Raw genomic sequence first — 16,188 nt, forward strand, 5'->3', positions numbered from 1 at the left:
CCTCTTCATCAATCTTCTATCATGGCTTTCCAGTCCAACTCCAGCATTGCGATGGCTCTTGCTGGCAAGACCGCTTCTGTTGATATCCCTCATACTCGTGCCGGCAAGATAGGCAAGACCCAGTCTCGCCCAGGACAGCCGGCCATGCTCCCAACGCCACCCAACTCCATTTCCCCTACACTTCCCCCACAGGCATTCAAGGGCCGTCGTGCGCTGTCGCCAGGCTCGCCACTATCCACCGTGCCCCAGCTCGACTCTGATATCGATCTGGAAGACGCGGTTGAACACGCGAACAGCCAGAGCCATCTGCAGTCGACACTTGATCTCGACAGTGTCGGCGACATCACCCCTGCCATGCTGGCGAAATGCCACTTGCCTGATATCTTGCTGCAGCAAGGCCCGCTGGCCATCCGCCATGTCATGGGTTACTTGACAACCTCGGTGCCGGGATTCTCGCGTATTCCACCTGCAAAGGCGCGTCGGCTCGTCGTAGCCGCGCTCGAGGGTCGTGGCAGCGGGGAGGCAGGTGGTAAGGAAGGAGATGTTGTCTTTGAGAAGATCGGTTGGGGACGTTGGGATGCGCGTCGACGCGACCAGGCGGCAAGCGACCGTGCCTATAACTTCAACGTGTCATCGCCCCCATCCAGCACGGCTGGATCATTCCAGCAGCGTGGACTGCAGATCGAAGGTCGTTCGGGCTGGGATAATCGTCGTGACAGCCGGGATCCGTACGGTGCCAGTATGGGTCGTGACTCGATCGCGTTTTCATATGCCGATGGGGAAGACTATGGTGCTCGTGGCGAATATGAGGATCTCGACATGCTCGAGCATGAGGCCGATAAGATGTCGCTAGATGGCGACGATCGGGAATACTGTTCTTCCTCTGAGGCGCCGGACGACCTGCAGGATGATGAATGGGATGAAGGCGATGTCACCGACGAAGAAGATTGGGCACATATCGGTGCGGATGCATTGCTCGCCCGGTCCGTCAACAACACTGGGGGTATTTTGCAAAACTGCAATGTTGCCGCTCGAGCGAAGCCTCTTCAGGTTCCCTCTGGGCTTTTCGGTCACGCCAACGCCAACGGACCCACTACCTCCACCATGGCCAAATCCACTCCCCACCACTTCGACACTCAGGAACGCGCCGCAGTAGAGGCGCTTCTACGCTTGGGCTCTATGTAAAGCTCTATAACATTCGCATACTCATGGGCTGGCGTTTATTTGTTGTTGTTTTTTTATTTATTGTTTCAACCCCCTTCGTGCGATAAATTCTTTCCATAATGAGGTCGTCAAGGCTGGTCCGGACCGCTTTGACGTTCTTATTTTTCTTACGACCGATCAGAAAAGACAATTCAAACTTCCCTCTGATTTGATTTTGGAACGCTTTCAACATTACGACGCTGAAAATGGGATACCATTCGACGTTCGGATTTAGTTTTTACCTCTGTTGGATTCTGGCGTTACTATCGAAATTTTTCCTGCAACCTGATCTGATCTGATCTGATGACCCGTCCCATGAACACGATAGCTGGCTTGAATGAACAGCCGCTTATACCCAATATCAGGGACTCGTCATATCCATATCTTGGTTTCACGACAAGTTTCCAATTATTTACATGTTATGTCCCTTTTTCTCTCTCTTCGTTCCTCTTCGCATCGAGTCCCGGATTCAACCTTTATCCGTGGAACTCGCCACACTTTTACCTTACTTTTTTAATTACTTGAACTCAACTCTCCAATCTGGTTTTCTTTGGGTCTCTCCTGGTTCCATACCATTACCATCAGAATGTCGATTGGTAACCACTGCGAATGCGATGCGTCGGTCGTCTTAACTGATCTGTACTGGTTCTCGTTTTTCGCTGAATGGTTCCTTCAGTACCTGTTGTTATTGTTGCTCTCGGTCATCTTTATTGATTTCACTGAGTTTGTGGTTCCGGGTCTGTTCCGGGGTTTGATTCTGATTTGTGGATGGATTTGTTTATTCTCGATCATTCTGTGGGATCGAGATTTTGGGTGGATGATGATGAATAATAATACCTATTCATAGTATTATTCGATTTGGCCAGGAAGTATATAGGGCCTGGTCTTAGGTAGTTTTTTTGATGGATTCTGGATATTCGATCGATTGATCGGAATTTTGAATTCAGCAGATATTGATACAAATCAAGTGAGATTACTGTCTCTCATTCAGATAATGTACTTCTTCGGCTTTCTTCTACAGTAGTAAATGTCGATTTTCTTGTACACAATTCTAAGATTCTTCTGGCATCATGATCTTAGGTGCTTGACGCTTTGGTCATTATATCAGAGCCATATGGCACTGGCACAACTTAAGATATCAGTTTGAAGGCTTCTACCCATGAAAATCTACAAATCACGACACATCACTCAATACATATAAACTTGAACCACCCAATGTATTCACTATTCCAATATCCCTATAACGCCATAAATACACGATGCGAATCACATATCAAATATTTCCTAAAGCCATGATACAAACAATCATCAACTAACCCAGAGCCCTAGAGAAAGCAACCATCCATACCAAACAGCAAACACAAATCCATATCTCTCATCCTAATACATCTCAATTCCCCTTCTCGCCCCCATGCGCATCATTAATCCTCTTCCAAACCTCAGCCTCCACCTCTGCCAATTTATTACCCGCACTCTGCATCCAACCCCTCGCCGAACTCAAGAATCCCTCTTCCTCATCGGGAAAAATATTATTCGCCCCGCCACCTCCACCACGATAGTGATGTGGTAGACCTGCTCCTGCTCCTGCTCGTTGAGGTTGTTGTTCAGGGTAAACAGACGAATAGGGTGTTGAGGTTGAGTTTGGGATTGTAGAGGCTCCTGATACGGAGGGACGCTGGTAGGAGTAGGATTGGGTGAATGCTGCAGGTGCGGCGTGAGTAGATTGAGGTTGTGGCTGTGGCAGCTGTCCTGCTTTTGGAGGTGGGGGGACAGGCGATGCAGCTGTAGGTGTATACCCTGCTACTGGGGGTGTGGGGATTGCGCCCGGTTGTGGTGCTGGGGGTGAAGTTGAGGTTGAGGTTGAGGATGAAGGGATAGGCTGCGTTGTTGTTGCGGTTGGAGCGTGTGTGTTCGAGGCTGCAGCCGTAGCTGTTGGAGCTGGTAAGCTTGCAGCGGCAGCGGTGGCTGGTTGTGGGTCTTGGGCTGTTGCGTAGATTGGGGAGTAAGAGGGTGCAGTGGCTGTTGCTGATACTGGGACTGGGGCTGGGGCAGGGACTGAAGTATCGGTCGTTGCGGTGGCGGGTTCAGGTTCGGGGGCTTTAGCGGCTGTTGTGTCGTGTTCCTTGTTTGGATTCACGGGCGCAGAGGTGTATGTTGGAATTCCTGACATGGTGAGGGTTTGTTTTTTTTTGGAGATGAGTGTTGTGGGAGGAGGAAGTATGGGGCAAGGAGCTTTAGTTGAAGTAGAAGCTCTAGGTTCGACGTCATGCGTGCGGTTCGAGGTGTGGGGCGTGCGGGACGTGTTCACTGTGATGGCAGGGGCTATGGTTGTCAAGTCAGGATGAGCTGGTATGAATGAAATGTATATCTAGAATAGTTCTAGGATAATATATGTGAGGGAAGAGTCATGTTACAGCCTTGGAGGGTGTTCAGGGTCGTGGTCATCGAATAGTTATGATCTACATGATACTTAGTTAAGCCAGTTAGAAATACCGTCTTTTACCCAGGATGGTCAATTTTATATTTTGATTTATCACTTCGACTAAGTTTATCTGATAGTAATACTCATTATTTATTAGGAACATTTCGAGACCTATGGGTGTAATAATGGCTCACTGCCAGTGGGTGAAATGCAATCGGGAAGACCTGGGAATAGGTAACATCTGGAGGGATTGAACATGTGCAAGAACATGTTGATAGACGCGTAGATTGAGAACAGTGCTTTTTCTGTTCTTTCAGCTTCTCGGCACCACCAAGCCGTGATAAACATGCATATCTGATCAACCTCTAAATAAATTTCAGTCAGTCATCATAGATCTAAGCGTAAGGGCCTTTGTCTCTATCTCATCAACTGGGAGTATCCAGTGGTCTGACTTACATCACGCCTTGATTTGAACTTAAGCAGAACAAGATCACAACGATCTTAAAGCGACGTTGCTTCACTAATTGGGAGCTTGGTCAAGATTGGGCTCATGGATGAAAACATCGCCTGAACCTTCGTCAACTATCTTGACAACCTTCTCCTGGGTCTTAGCTACCCCTTCCTAAATTGACATTAGCTTATGCTTTAGTTCTGACTCATGTACATGTATGATTATAGCTGGCTTACCAAAGTTGAGCCAACAATCGATACTCCGCCGTCTGAGGGAGAATCATCACGGCCACTGATAGCGGGACAAGAGGTTAAATTGCATCTTGATGAGTTTTGACTTCAAGTTGAGAGCCTTGAAATTCAAGTGGAAAATATGCTGAATGGGGCTGTGGATTTCATCCCTTATTCATGCTGTATTCTAACCCATGATATTAGGGGGGTTATTGGAGAACTTTAGGGTAGTTAGAGAGGTTAGAGTCTACTGGAATAATTATAATATAGGGTGGTTAGCTAGGTAGTAGACTTGGGATTTTCTAATGTTGTTTTACTGGTAACTTTATACTAGTATTGTCATACTAACCTATTTACAAACCAGTGGAATATAGTCAAATCAAGAAGCATTGCCAATTTAGTCGCCTCCAAGATGCTGGGACTTATGGCCATAGCTGAGGTTGATGTTTGCCTATTTGCATGCACGCTATATCGCATTTATTGATGCTGTGTAACAGCATGGCTTGGAATGATTTAAGATGGTGCTTTTACCGCCAAATTTACTATGGATTTCTTCTTGGTGAACTTATCAAGGCGAGGAGAGCGAAGCGTAGTAACAGAGCTCCGTAGTAAGCTCATGTCGCGAATGTAAAATATGTAGGGAGATACAGAGCATGCTTTAGAAGCCACGGAGTCAGAAGGAAAGGAGGGAAGATGAAGACACGTTACAATGACGCGACATGATAAACACAACAAAAACTGAAGTAAAGGGTTTCGTAGGCTGACGGATGGTCGACTAGCATCATGGCCTCAGCTTCGATGAAACAGGGAACTCGGTACTCAATATACGATCGGAAGGTCTTTACGATGGAGACAGATGTGAAGAAAAGTACAGATTTTGAATGAAAAAAGAAAAAGAGCTTGCAGGCAGTAAAGTACATCGGGCAATAAAAGGGAAGAATCACACCATTCTATGCTTCAAGATCCCCCCGAACCCATTTCTTGACGCATCTATCTTTTGCCATTCCCACAACCTCAACTTCCCGCGCCCAGTGGTTACACTAGGGGCAGGGAAACACCCCCGACTCCAGTATAACTACAAGGTGATATAGACTATCGCTTTAGGGGCGAGTCATCTATTTGAACTTCTTTCCGAAGAGGAGGAGCTGGGCCTGGTCATAGATGGACAGGACACCGGCACCGGCAACACCACGCAGGATGTTGGCACCGGCACCCTTGAAGAGAGACTTAACACCCTCGTTGGCGACGATCTGGCGGGCAGCATCCATGGAAGACTTGTACTTGACGGCCTCACCGGAGGTCATCATCATGCGACGACGGACAGTGTCCAGAGGGTAAGAAGCAACACCAGCACCAGTGGTAACAGTCCAGCCGAGCAGGAAGGAGGCGAGGAAAGAGCCCTCAAGAGGACCAACCAGGAGAACGGGCTTGATGGAGTCGTACATACCGAAGTACAGACCACGGTAGACAACAATTCCGAGAACGGAGGGACCGAAACCACGGTAGAGACCGGCAATACCGTCGGAGGCGAGGGTCTTCTTGTAGACATCAACCAGACCGTTGAACTGGCGCTCACCGGAGCCCTTGGAGGACTTGGCGTCGTTGGCCAGACGGGTACGGGCGTAGTCCAGAGAGTAGACGAACAGGAGGGAAGTGGCACCAGCGGCACCACCGGAGGCAAGGTTACCCATCATCCACTTGGTGTATCCATCACGCTCCTTCTTGTAAGCGAACATGGACTTGTAGGTATCGCGGAAAGCGAAGTTAAGAGCCTGGGTGGGGAAGTAACGGATGACGTTGGCGGTGTTACCACGCCACAGGGAGACAACACCCTCCTGGGCAGCAGTGCGCTTGAAGCAGTCACCGATACCGTTGTACTTGCGGTCGAGACGGCCGACCTTGAGCATCTCATCCTATAGAGGGAATTATATGTTAATCACTGTCCAGGCATAATACAAAGACACGGTCGCCAACCGTCATGGACCGAAGAGGGAAAAAATTTCCATCCATCAGGGGGTGTCACAAACAACGTCGGCACATTACCCCGAGTTGTCAATTGCAATCACCGCTGATTTAAGAATTCAAAATCCATGATTCAGAATCCATGGCAATCGATCCATGTCCTGTTTTAAGAGTTTGAAAGGGTAGACCAACCTGGTTCTGGATCAGGAGCTTGATACGCTCAATGGGGGCAGCAGCGGTCTTGGAGACAGCAGCGGAAACACCACCCACTGTTATAACAGTTAGTAAAATTTTCGAGGCGAATTAGGTTTGAAAATGATAAACAAGTTCTCAGTCGGGGGCTGAAAAATTGCATAGGTGTCACATACTAAGGAAGTCGACGACGAATCCCTGAAAACTCTTCATTAGCCATTGTTCGTGATTTGATGAGTTGCCATCTCAATAGACACAACCTTGCTCTGTACGCATGCACTCTGGGATTCTTCACTGGATGGGATGTCCAGGATATCGTCTCGTGACGCGCGTGCGACGAGAACAAGCTCGCTCACTTGAGTGACAGGGAGGTTGAAGAGGAACTTACGGGCATGCCGAAGACGGACTTGTCGCCCTGGTTAACATCACCGGCGGCCATTTTGAAGGTTGCAAAAAGATAGATGCAAAAAAAAAAAGAGAGGAGATGGGGAGATGTCAAGAAAGACGGGGATGGAAGGGAAGAAAAAGAAGAAAAAGAGATGAGAGAAGGGGCGGAAGGGGGAAGAAAAATACTGCCGTACTCGGGAAGAAGCGAAACACAGCACACTAAAGCCCAATCAGGAGCTGTATTACCGTATTGGCCTTGTATTGCCAACTCGCCTTGCCGATATCTCCCGATCGGCCTGAAAGAAAAAAAAATCTCTGCATGAGAGCAAGATACACCAAGATACACTGAAGAACAGTCATAGAACTTGGATATTAGGTTCAAATCATACAGAAATAATCTTGAGACCTTATTCTATATCTACGATCTTTTCAATTTCTTTTCTTCCCACTCTATCCACCTATTCAACCCCCAATATCAACATGCAAATTACTCCTATACCACGTAGCCCGGAGCAACGGCGAGTGTCCAAGCGCCAGGTGGACACCGTCATGCCTTGGTACCAGCGTATCTTACCCCCGTTCATAGCCGGCCCACTCTCACGCCGGGGCAACACTCCTTTTTAACCTGCCCCGAGTATCCGATGGAGGCGACCCGACCTCACGTCCAAGGTTGCCACAGACTACTGGCGATAAATCCCCAATGGCACCCTGAGGAGATTAAGAATCCACCACCCGTGATTAGCTGTGGGGGAGAAGTCTCCCTAACAAGAGAAGACTTGGCCAGCAGAGCTCAACTGTATTGTGATAGTGGATCCTTGAACTTGCTAGGTCAACATAGAGCTTTGCAAACTCGGCCAGCCCGGAGAAGAGGCGGGAAACATATAATTAGATACATAGAACCCAAGTATAATTGTCAATTCAAAATTTGTCACTACCTAAGTATAACCATAATAGAGAACAAAGAACTGTATGGCACAACCCGGTAATGAAGATCCAAACATGCTTCTCTTTCGGGCCCCCAAATACTCAAAGCGCAAACCGAAAGAATTTTCCTGCACGAAATCCACTGGCATTATGAGACATTTTTTTTCGGTGCTTTTTTTATGTACCCAGTACAAGGTTCAGAGTGGAACTGAGCCGCATATGCGATGTACCCAAGCATAGCCAGGTACTCCGTGCAGTGCCAATAATAGGTAGGCCTCGGATCCACTTCCCTGCTTGGATCCCGGGATCAATGGCAGTTATTGGTTTGATGCTACAAGGCTACATCAAGAGCATTATGTTGATTCTATATGCTTATTTATTTTATGTCAAGAGTGTTCGTTGTAATATTAAACCGTTTACTTATATTCGATTGTCTTAGTAGCACGGCTGGCTTTTGGGATACCCCTTAGTCGCGAGATTGTTTGCTTTTTTCGATTCGGAGAAAAACCTGCATACGGAGTAATTTGGATCACATTGACGAGTCCATTGGACTGGTAAGGGGGTGATTCTTTTTGCCAGTGCACTCAGATGTATCCTTTGTGAAGTACTAGCAATTGATATGCATCTCTGGGATATTCTATAGCAAGGGCTCCTAGCTAACAACTTGCCTGTCCAGGGTTCAAGGCCGCTTACCACTGGTATGGCAATATTTATGCCTCAAACCTGGATCAATTATACATAAGTGCATACTACAGATTACCAAACTAGTCGTCCAAGCCCTGCCTAATATGTCTACATGTTAATTGAAGTTTGATTTGTATATGAATTCAACATTGTCATTGACATGAAACTCCATACTCCGTTAGTGCATACATACAGGAGCTAAAAATTTAATACTTTTTGTAACATCGCTCAGTGCTTCTTGGAACGCTTGCGCTTCTTGCGTCCATCACCCTCACGAATATTAACATTCATGCCATCCTCAGCAACATCCTCCGCCTGCTTTTCCTTCGGGCCTGATCCAAATTCAAAGGCAGGACCTTCCTCATCACCGAAAGTATCCTTACGCCATTGGCGCAAACGAGCCTTCTTACCCAGTTTCCTCTCGTCTTTAGCTTTCAATTCAGCATCACGGAACGAAGCAAGCTTCTTAAGACCGGCAAACTGGTTAAGCTGCTGATCATCGGCCATGAGAATATCCCGTGCTGTCAAGCCAAAGCTCTGGGGAGAAGTCTCGCGGTAACGGAACTTGGTGGCGTTTTTCTTGGTCGCGCCAGGAAGCATGGTAATGTCCAGGTCCAGGTTGCGTTCAACGGCCTCTTCGATACGCATGCGGTCCTTGCGAGCCTCTCGCTTCTGGTCACGCTTATCCTGGGTATTGCTCTTCTTTGGGCGAGGAGCCTCCTCCTCCTCATCATCATCATCTTTCTCATTTTCCGAATCGTCTTCCTTGTCCTTGAAGTCTGGGACCAAGTCCGTGATATCAATATCATCGTCCCATTCAGGCTTCGAGGGGTGCTTCTTGCTATCCTTGGTGGCATCCTCGCCATAGTAATCTGAGCCAAATCGTTTCTCCATCTCTTTCTCCCATTCCTTATCATCCCAGGCATCGTCGAGGAATCGAGACCAGTCATCATCCGTGAAATCAGATGTTCTGAATCCAGCGACTTCCTTGATCTGTTCGACCTTCTTTTGAAGCTCCTCGGTCTTCAATTTGCGCAGACGACTCTTGTCAGTGTCACGCTTTTTCTTCTCGTCATCCTTTTGCTGGCGTTCAGCATCACGGATCTTCTTGCGAGAGCTCTTCTCCTCTCGTCGGGCGGATTGTTTGTTTGTAGCCTCACGAGAGTGGGTGACCAGCACTTCGTTGAGTTTGTTAGGGTCCTCAAAGCGGAAGTTGTATGCTTCTTCTAAGGCATCGGCTCGGTTTGCCTCATCCTCGTCCTCGGATTCAAATGGGTGAAGCTCTGGTCTGTCTTCCGGAACCCATGCGCGAGAAGACATGAAATTGGAAAGGAAAGTTTCGGGATCCTTCTCGGCGTTCTTGATATCTAACTTGACATCGGGCTTTTCGAAGACTTCCGGCTCAGATTTGCGAACCAGGAAATCATCTGCATCCTCCATCTCATCGTCGGAGGCATGCAGCTCCTTGACCAGATCATTTTTCAAATCGGCCTGCTCTTGTGCAAAAGTCTTAGGGACAAATTCCTCTTCATCAGGCCGGGCACCGCTGAGTAGGTTTTCGCGGTGGTAATCGTGCAAGGTCATAGTCTTCTCCTTCTTCGCTTTGGGGTCTGCGTTGGCCTCGTCTTCATCGAACTTTGTGTAGAACGTGACGTTGGTGTCGTAGACTCGGGGGTCCTTGGAGCGAATGGCATTCAAGGTCGCCTGGATTTCTGCATCAAGCGCTACTGTCGCAAGCTCAGCGTTGTCATCCTCATCCTCATCAGATGAAGATTCTTCCTCGGATTCTTCTTGGGCGCGGCGGTTGCCCATGCTAGTGTTTTTGCCATACTTCGATTCCACTAATAGAAAGTAAGTTAGACACAACATTTCGAATAATCAATGTTCGAAATAGACCTACACCTTGCAACTTCTTCGCGCTTCTTATTATACTCAAATCGCTTGGCGTAGTCTGCGTTGATTTTGAAATCTGTGGCTGGTGACTTGGTGATTGACACACCACCGGCATCATCGCCAGAGTCACTGGAGCTATCGTCATCCAGAAGCTTGCGCATCTTCTTTGAAGGGGGCTCCATTGTGGTAAAATGAGACTGCTCTCAAAAAAGTTGACCTCGCTTTCCTATTTTGCGGCAAGAGTTGGTTGGCAGAAAAAAAAATCTCACACCGCCTCATACATGCCGCCCAGCCCAGGTTGGTGCCTGTATATTGCCTGAATTACCAGGTGTGAGCAGACCCATGGATCTCACTAACTTAACTAGTTAACTATGTTCTACAGTGGGAACTGATCGATGCACTCCACAACTTTAGACCAGCACCGTATACACATTAGAACATTAGGTACTGAAACGATTGAAATTTTTCCATCGATAGAGGCAGTCGAGAAAAATTGATCATTCCAGAAAAAATCGAGATCGCATTGGCGGGTGTATGTATGCACGAGCGTATCCACAGGAAAACCCTGGGAGGAATTCCTGACATTCTATAAGGTCCACGAGTTTTAGTCTGAGATAATTAAATTGCAGATGAATTTTGCGTAGTTCACACGGTTCTATTATTAACTTCCAAGGGTTCCAGGGCTGAAACCTACCTAGTAGGGCTAAAAAGAGCATTAAGTACCATCTAGAAGCCAAAGGGAAATGACCTCGGGATCAAATATATAACCGGTATTTTGTAGTGCCTCTGCACCTGGGCAGGCGCAATGCCGCTCAAACGACAGCCCTGGAGTTCCAAAGTTATTATTTCACAAAGCCTATGAAGATATCAAAGCTTCAGAAAATCAGATCTTGATTTTAAGTTACCAACATACTGTATAATATGCAATAAAACGCCCGACCGCAACCTCGGTGCATCCTCCAGTTGATAGTGTTGATCTCCACAATTTGGGTAAGATCTACACGTGACACCCGGGCGTTTAGCCCCAACCTGACGTAGCCAATTAGATCATCTCACCGTGAGGCTTCAATCCCGGCTGACCAGCACGTGGACAGCTTTCTCTAGGCTCATCAAACATCTGTTTACCTGCTAGACGCGCCTCTATTGTACGGAAATCCATCATTGATTTTGTATTCACCCAAATCCTTCCTTGCCCGCATCAGGTGTATGGGCGGAGGCATGCACTAGATGTCGGCTCAATTACAGACCCCGTTGCCGCAAGTCGGGAAGCTTGTGAGCGTTGTGTGAGTTTTGGCTGCATGTACCTGCTTGCTGCAGACTCCAATACTAATATAATGCCGAATGATATAGTCCCGTCGGCCTGAAAGAAGCTGCGCTCGACTCCCCGACCTTTCGCGCTACGACCCTCCACCTTTGTGACCAACTCGAGTTCATTGAGAAATGGCTGGACGGATATGCCAGAGCTGCAACGAAACTCTCATCTGAGCTTCTAGCTCTGGAGAATGTTGTCAGCAGTTTCCTCTCCTACTCCACTCACCCCTTGGTAGTCTCCGAAGCGGTGGTTGATCACGACTATACTTTGCTGGCGATGAGGAGGTGCGGGGAGAGCGCAAAGGACCTGTGGAGTGGGTTAGTGACAACGACTAAGAAAATGGGACAATTAATTTCTGAACCCATCACTACCTTCATCCATGAGGATCTACGGCACTTCAAGGTACTCATAGACATCTCTATACCCTGCGTTTGTTTACTTGTCTTTGTGTACGGGGCGGCTAACTGTGAACTCGGCATAGGATACACGCCGTGCCCTCGAAAATACCCAGAAACAGTACGACTACTTGCAAGCGCGTTATGCCTCCCAGTCAAAATCAAAAGATACATCTGCTCTACGGGAGGACGCATTCCAACTTCATGAAGCCCGCAAGGCCTACCTCAGAGCGTCAATGGACTTTTCCGTCCAGACACCTCAAATTCGAAATGCCCTGGATAAACTTCTCGTCCGTGTTTCATTCGATCAATGGCGAGAGTTCCGAGGATTCCATAACAACAACAATGCGACCTTCTCTAAGTGGGCGAATGAGATGGAACGTGTCAAGGGTTGGGTCCATGAGATGGAAGGAAGCGATAGGTCCTCTAAAAAGGAACTATTGGCGACAAGAAAGCAGATTGAAGAGGCTGCTGAAATTGTGGCAAGGCCCTCTCGCGAACTAGAGGATTATTCTGTCTCCACTGTTCCCTACCTTGGTTCTCGTCCTATGTCAGCGCTCAACATGAGCAAGGAAGCAAAGCCAGAAAAACAAGGCTGGATCAACCTAAGAACCTTGTCCGGAAAGCCCACTCGTACAGCTTGGGTGAGACGATGGGCCTTCTTGAAACATGGCATTTTTGGGTGCCTTGTTCAAGGTGCACGTACTGGTGGTGTCGAGGAAAGTGAACGCATCGGCGTATTACTTTGCAGTGTTCGTGCTGCATCCCAAGAGGAGCGACGATTCTGTTTCCAAGTGAAAACCAAGAACAATAACATAATATTGCAAGCCGAGACACAGAAGGAATTGATTGAGTGGATCGGTGCTTTTGAAGCCGCCAAACGAAAGGCTCTTGAGAATCCGAGCAGCACTGACTTGTCTGTATCTGGAAAGATGACAGTGCAAGACCCTGCTTTTGCCATTTCACAGCCCCCAGCTCCCGAGTTTACGGCCGACCCAAGTGATTCCCTCACACCTCATCCAAACGACGAGTCAAATGGGCCGGACCGCAGTGCAACACTTCCAATCCCAGACCGTGATGGTCTTGCTTACAGAGCTAGCACTGAAATCAGTAGTCGACGACTCACTGGTAATGACAGCGAAGGATCTACGAGAGCACACATTATCCAGAAGCTGGACCTTCATCGCAAGTCGAATAACGCCCCGCCAGCATCACCCTTGATACCGGGTCCTGCGGGTGGAATTGCCAGCCTCATTTCGGCCAGTCATAATATTTTGCCCTATAATGGTGCTAGCGTTGCCAACGTGAAAGACAGAGATGCCGGCCGAGGACGAAGCCTGAGCAATTTAGATGAGCCTGGATCTAGTCTTGCCCCGCCAACTCTTGCTAACCCACCAGCTCCCACAAGTATGAGCAAAGCTGCAGTGGTTGTGAGTGGTGAAAGGGGCATTGGACTAGGCATGGTTGATAGCTCGGGTGGCATGCCGAGTGGAATGATGGCAAATCTTTGGGGAAGTTCCAATTGGGGCTTCCTTAACAAATTCCAGTGGGAAAGGGCCCAACAGGCCAATGGAAATCATATGGATGATGATATGCCCTCCTCTCCAATGAGCGACTCATCAAAACGAACAATTGTTCCCCAAACTGACACCTCTCGTCCAATGTCTGGGCCGCGTCACAGACAGACTGTCAGTCTTGACGGCGAGGCTGCATCTAAGATTCAACAAGCGGCCCAAGATGCAGTCAAGAATAATGCACGAGAAAGATTTCCGGCCATTTACCCCCAAACATTGAGAACTCAGGATGCTCAGTTCCGATTGCTTTTCCCAGATGTCAAGCCAGAGGAATCTTTGGTCCTCGTTTTCAGAGCAACCTGGAGTCCAAACGATTCACAGGAATTCCCTGGAAGAGCCTATGTCACAACTACGAACATCTATTTCTACAGTCATCATTTTGGACTTGTATTGACAACAAGTGTTAGCCTAGACAGTATCAAAGAGGTCACAGCGGCTACTGGTCGAGATTGCGATTTTCTCTTCCTCCACACAATCCCACCATTGGGTAGTGATACCCCTGGCCGAATCGCAATCAAGACGTTCCTCGAACCGCTCAAGCTTCTCCAGAAACGTCTAAGCTTTTTGATTCACGCATCCATTTCTGTAGAGCAATTAAGCCTCGAGGAGATGTTGAAAGAATTGATCAAAATGGACAATGGAAGCAATAATCGCGCGCCAAGCGCAGACAGTTGGGAAGATATTTCATCTGATACATTCAATGATCCACGCCTTGCCACCGTTGGCCGTGACATTCGCGCTCCTATCTACATTGACAAAGACCTTGATTTGGACAGAGGTCAAAATGGGCGAGGGCGAGACATTCCAAAGTTCAGACTTCCTACCCAGCCTGTGGAGTATGTGCCTCAGGGCGATATTGCACTCACAGCTGAAAAGGTGCTTGATGTTAGCCCGAAGGCACTGTTCCACATCCTCTTTGGAGATAAAGGTGCCGTCTGGCAAATTATGCTTCATGAAAGACAAGCCAGAGGTATGCTACCCTCATTCAATCGCCTTTTCTTGACCCAATGCTAATTCATTTTTCTTTAAAGATATCAAACAAGGCCCTTGGACAAGTAACGAATCACACCACCTCAGACGAGACCTCCACTACAACATTGCAAAACCAGACGTTTTCGGTATGCTCAGCATGATTGTGATTCTCCAAGGTCATTTACTGACAATAATCCAGGTCAAACTCGGGATAACCCAGTCTCGGATTACCAAATCATTGACGTGCTCAACGACCATCTGTGCTATGTGATCACCGATAAGCGCACTCCCTGGCATCTTCCTCTTCGACGACACTTCAGATTGGTCAGCAAGATTGTGATTACTTTTGTTGCTAAGTCGAAGTGTAAGCTTGCTATTTACACGAAGGTTGAATGGCTCAAGTCCAGTTACGGTCTAGGAGGTGAGTTTCCTCGTCAAAGAAAAATTACTTCATATGCTAATATGCTGTTCCAGGTATGATCGACGTAAGGGCCAATGACGATTTGAAAGAAGATGCATTGGATTTGATCGATTTGGCAAGTGACCAGGTACGCCGTCTAGGTGCACATAGTCGGACCAAGAAGGCCATCACCATATTTGGTCATGTTGGACGCCAGGGAAATGTTTCTCATTTCAATGGTGTGGGCACGAACGCGAAACTGCAGCCCCGAAGGCCAAGAGTCCAGCGTACTCTGCCTCAGATGGTCACGGAGACATCCTTATCTTTCCTGGAAAGCACATTGTCAATGATTATGATGGGATTCATCGATGTCGTTCGCTGGTCATGGAAGACCGCGAGCGCACACAAGATCATTCTGGTGCTTTTGCTCACCAGTGCGCTCATGAATGGCTATTATACATCACGCGATGGCTGGGATTGGTGGCACGAGCGACACGCAGTGAATTTCATGGCTAGACTTGGGGTTCAGCCTAACATGGTCATGACCAAATCCATTTATATCCGAGACATTGATGAGGCAGTTGCAAACACGACGATCTGGTCTCAGACCGGAAACGCTAGCAGTTGCTTCGGAGCTTTCCACGAGCATACCATGCGACATGCGGAATTACCCTTGTCCCTGAGTACCTCAGGACCTCGAGATGCAGTCACTAAGAGTGCAACGAAACGATTCCAGCAGACTCGTGAACGACTTGGAACATATCGCCATAATCTCCTGGTGTCGCTGCGCATTGTGAACAATATTGAGAAGGAGGTCATTCAGACCGAATGGGAGCGCTGGCTCGGCGAGGAAGTTCGTCGTTGTCGCCAAGTCGAGATCCTCCTTGGAGGTGGCAGTAGCGGCGAACAAGACGAAGCAGAAGCGCAGGCTCAACGTATCTTCGCTGAAAACACGGACAATGTAAAGCAATGGTACGACAGATATTGTTCAAGCTGTCGACAAGAACAAGAACAAGCTCGAAATAACGAGGGCGAAAACTTGCTGGGATGAAGAAGGCCATGAATTTTGACGTTGCCTTTGCTCCCCCTCGATTTACCTCCCGTCCTTTTCTTTTATAACTTGATATTTGTTGGGACAAAACACTATACCCCATGATTTTTGATGGATGTTTTGTGTAAATACTTAA

The 16,188-nt window shown here is 47.9% G+C and overlaps 6 protein-coding genes across 6 annotated transcripts; 2 read left to right on the top strand and 4 right to left on the bottom strand.

Annotated features, from left to right (window-relative positions):
- Positions 1 to 21: 21 nt before the first annotated feature.
- Positions 22 to 1,185, top strand: N7478_004337 (uncharacterized protein; the record flags this gene model as incomplete). The annotated part of the gene is made up of 1 exon (XM_056920551.1): positions 22 to 1,185. One exon carries the CDS (start codon positions 22 to 24, stop codon positions 1,183 to 1,185), a length of 1,164 nt encoding a protein of 387 aa, XP_056778588.1.
- A 1,408-nt stretch (positions 1,186 to 2,593) lies between these two features.
- On the bottom strand, positions 2,594 to 3,373 carry N7478_004338 (uncharacterized protein; the record flags this gene model as incomplete). The annotated part of the gene is made up of 1 exon (XM_056920552.1): positions 2,594 to 3,373. One exon carries the CDS (start codon positions 3,371 to 3,373, stop codon positions 2,594 to 2,596), a length of 780 nt encoding a protein of 259 aa, XP_056778589.1.
- A 772-nt stretch (positions 3,374 to 4,145) lies between these two features.
- Positions 4,146 to 4,738, bottom strand: N7478_004339 (uncharacterized protein; the record flags this gene model as incomplete). Its single annotated transcript, XM_056920553.1, has 3 exons — positions 4,146 to 4,247; positions 4,313 to 4,397; positions 4,656 to 4,738. The coding sequence occupies 3 exons, from the start codon at positions 4,736 to 4,738 to the stop codon at positions 4,146 to 4,148; spliced, it is 270 nt and encodes an 89-aa protein (XP_056778590.1).
- Positions 4,739 to 5,421: 683 nt separating this feature from the next.
- Positions 5,422 to 6,899, bottom strand: N7478_004340 (putative mitochondrial ADP,ATP carrier protein (Ant); the record flags this gene model as incomplete). Its single annotated transcript, XM_056920554.1, has 4 exons — positions 5,422 to 6,219; positions 6,461 to 6,537; positions 6,637 to 6,658; positions 6,849 to 6,899. 4 exons carry the CDS (start codon positions 6,897 to 6,899, stop codon positions 5,422 to 5,424), a joined length of 948 nt encoding a protein of 315 aa, XP_056778591.1.
- Positions 6,900 to 8,683: 1,784 nt separating this feature from the next.
- N7478_004341 (KRI1 family protein) lies at positions 8,684 to 10,530 on the bottom strand (the record flags this gene model as incomplete). Its single annotated transcript, XM_056920555.1, has 2 exons — positions 8,684 to 10,296; positions 10,356 to 10,530. 2 exons carry the CDS (start codon positions 10,528 to 10,530, stop codon positions 8,684 to 8,686), a joined length of 1,788 nt encoding a protein of 595 aa, XP_056778592.1.
- A 1,045-nt stretch (positions 10,531 to 11,575) lies between these two features.
- Positions 11,576 to 16,052, top strand: N7478_004342 (uncharacterized protein; the record flags this gene model as incomplete). The annotated part of the gene is made up of 6 exons (XM_056920556.1): positions 11,576 to 11,631; positions 11,699 to 12,062; positions 12,142 to 14,599; positions 14,661 to 14,747; positions 14,801 to 15,022; positions 15,076 to 16,052. The coding sequence occupies 6 exons, from the start codon at positions 11,576 to 11,578 to the stop codon at positions 16,050 to 16,052; spliced, it is 4,164 nt and encodes a 1,387-aa protein (XP_056778593.1).
- Between the last annotated feature and the right edge of the window lie 136 nt (positions 16,053 to 16,188).

The sequence above is a fragment of the Penicillium angulare genome, assembly GCF_028827245.1.
Source record: "Penicillium angulare strain IBT 27051 chromosome Unknown utg000004l_segment0_segment0, whole genome shotgun sequence".
Classification (NCBI taxonomy): Eukaryota; Fungi; Ascomycota; class Eurotiomycetes; order Eurotiales; family Aspergillaceae; genus Penicillium; species Penicillium angulare.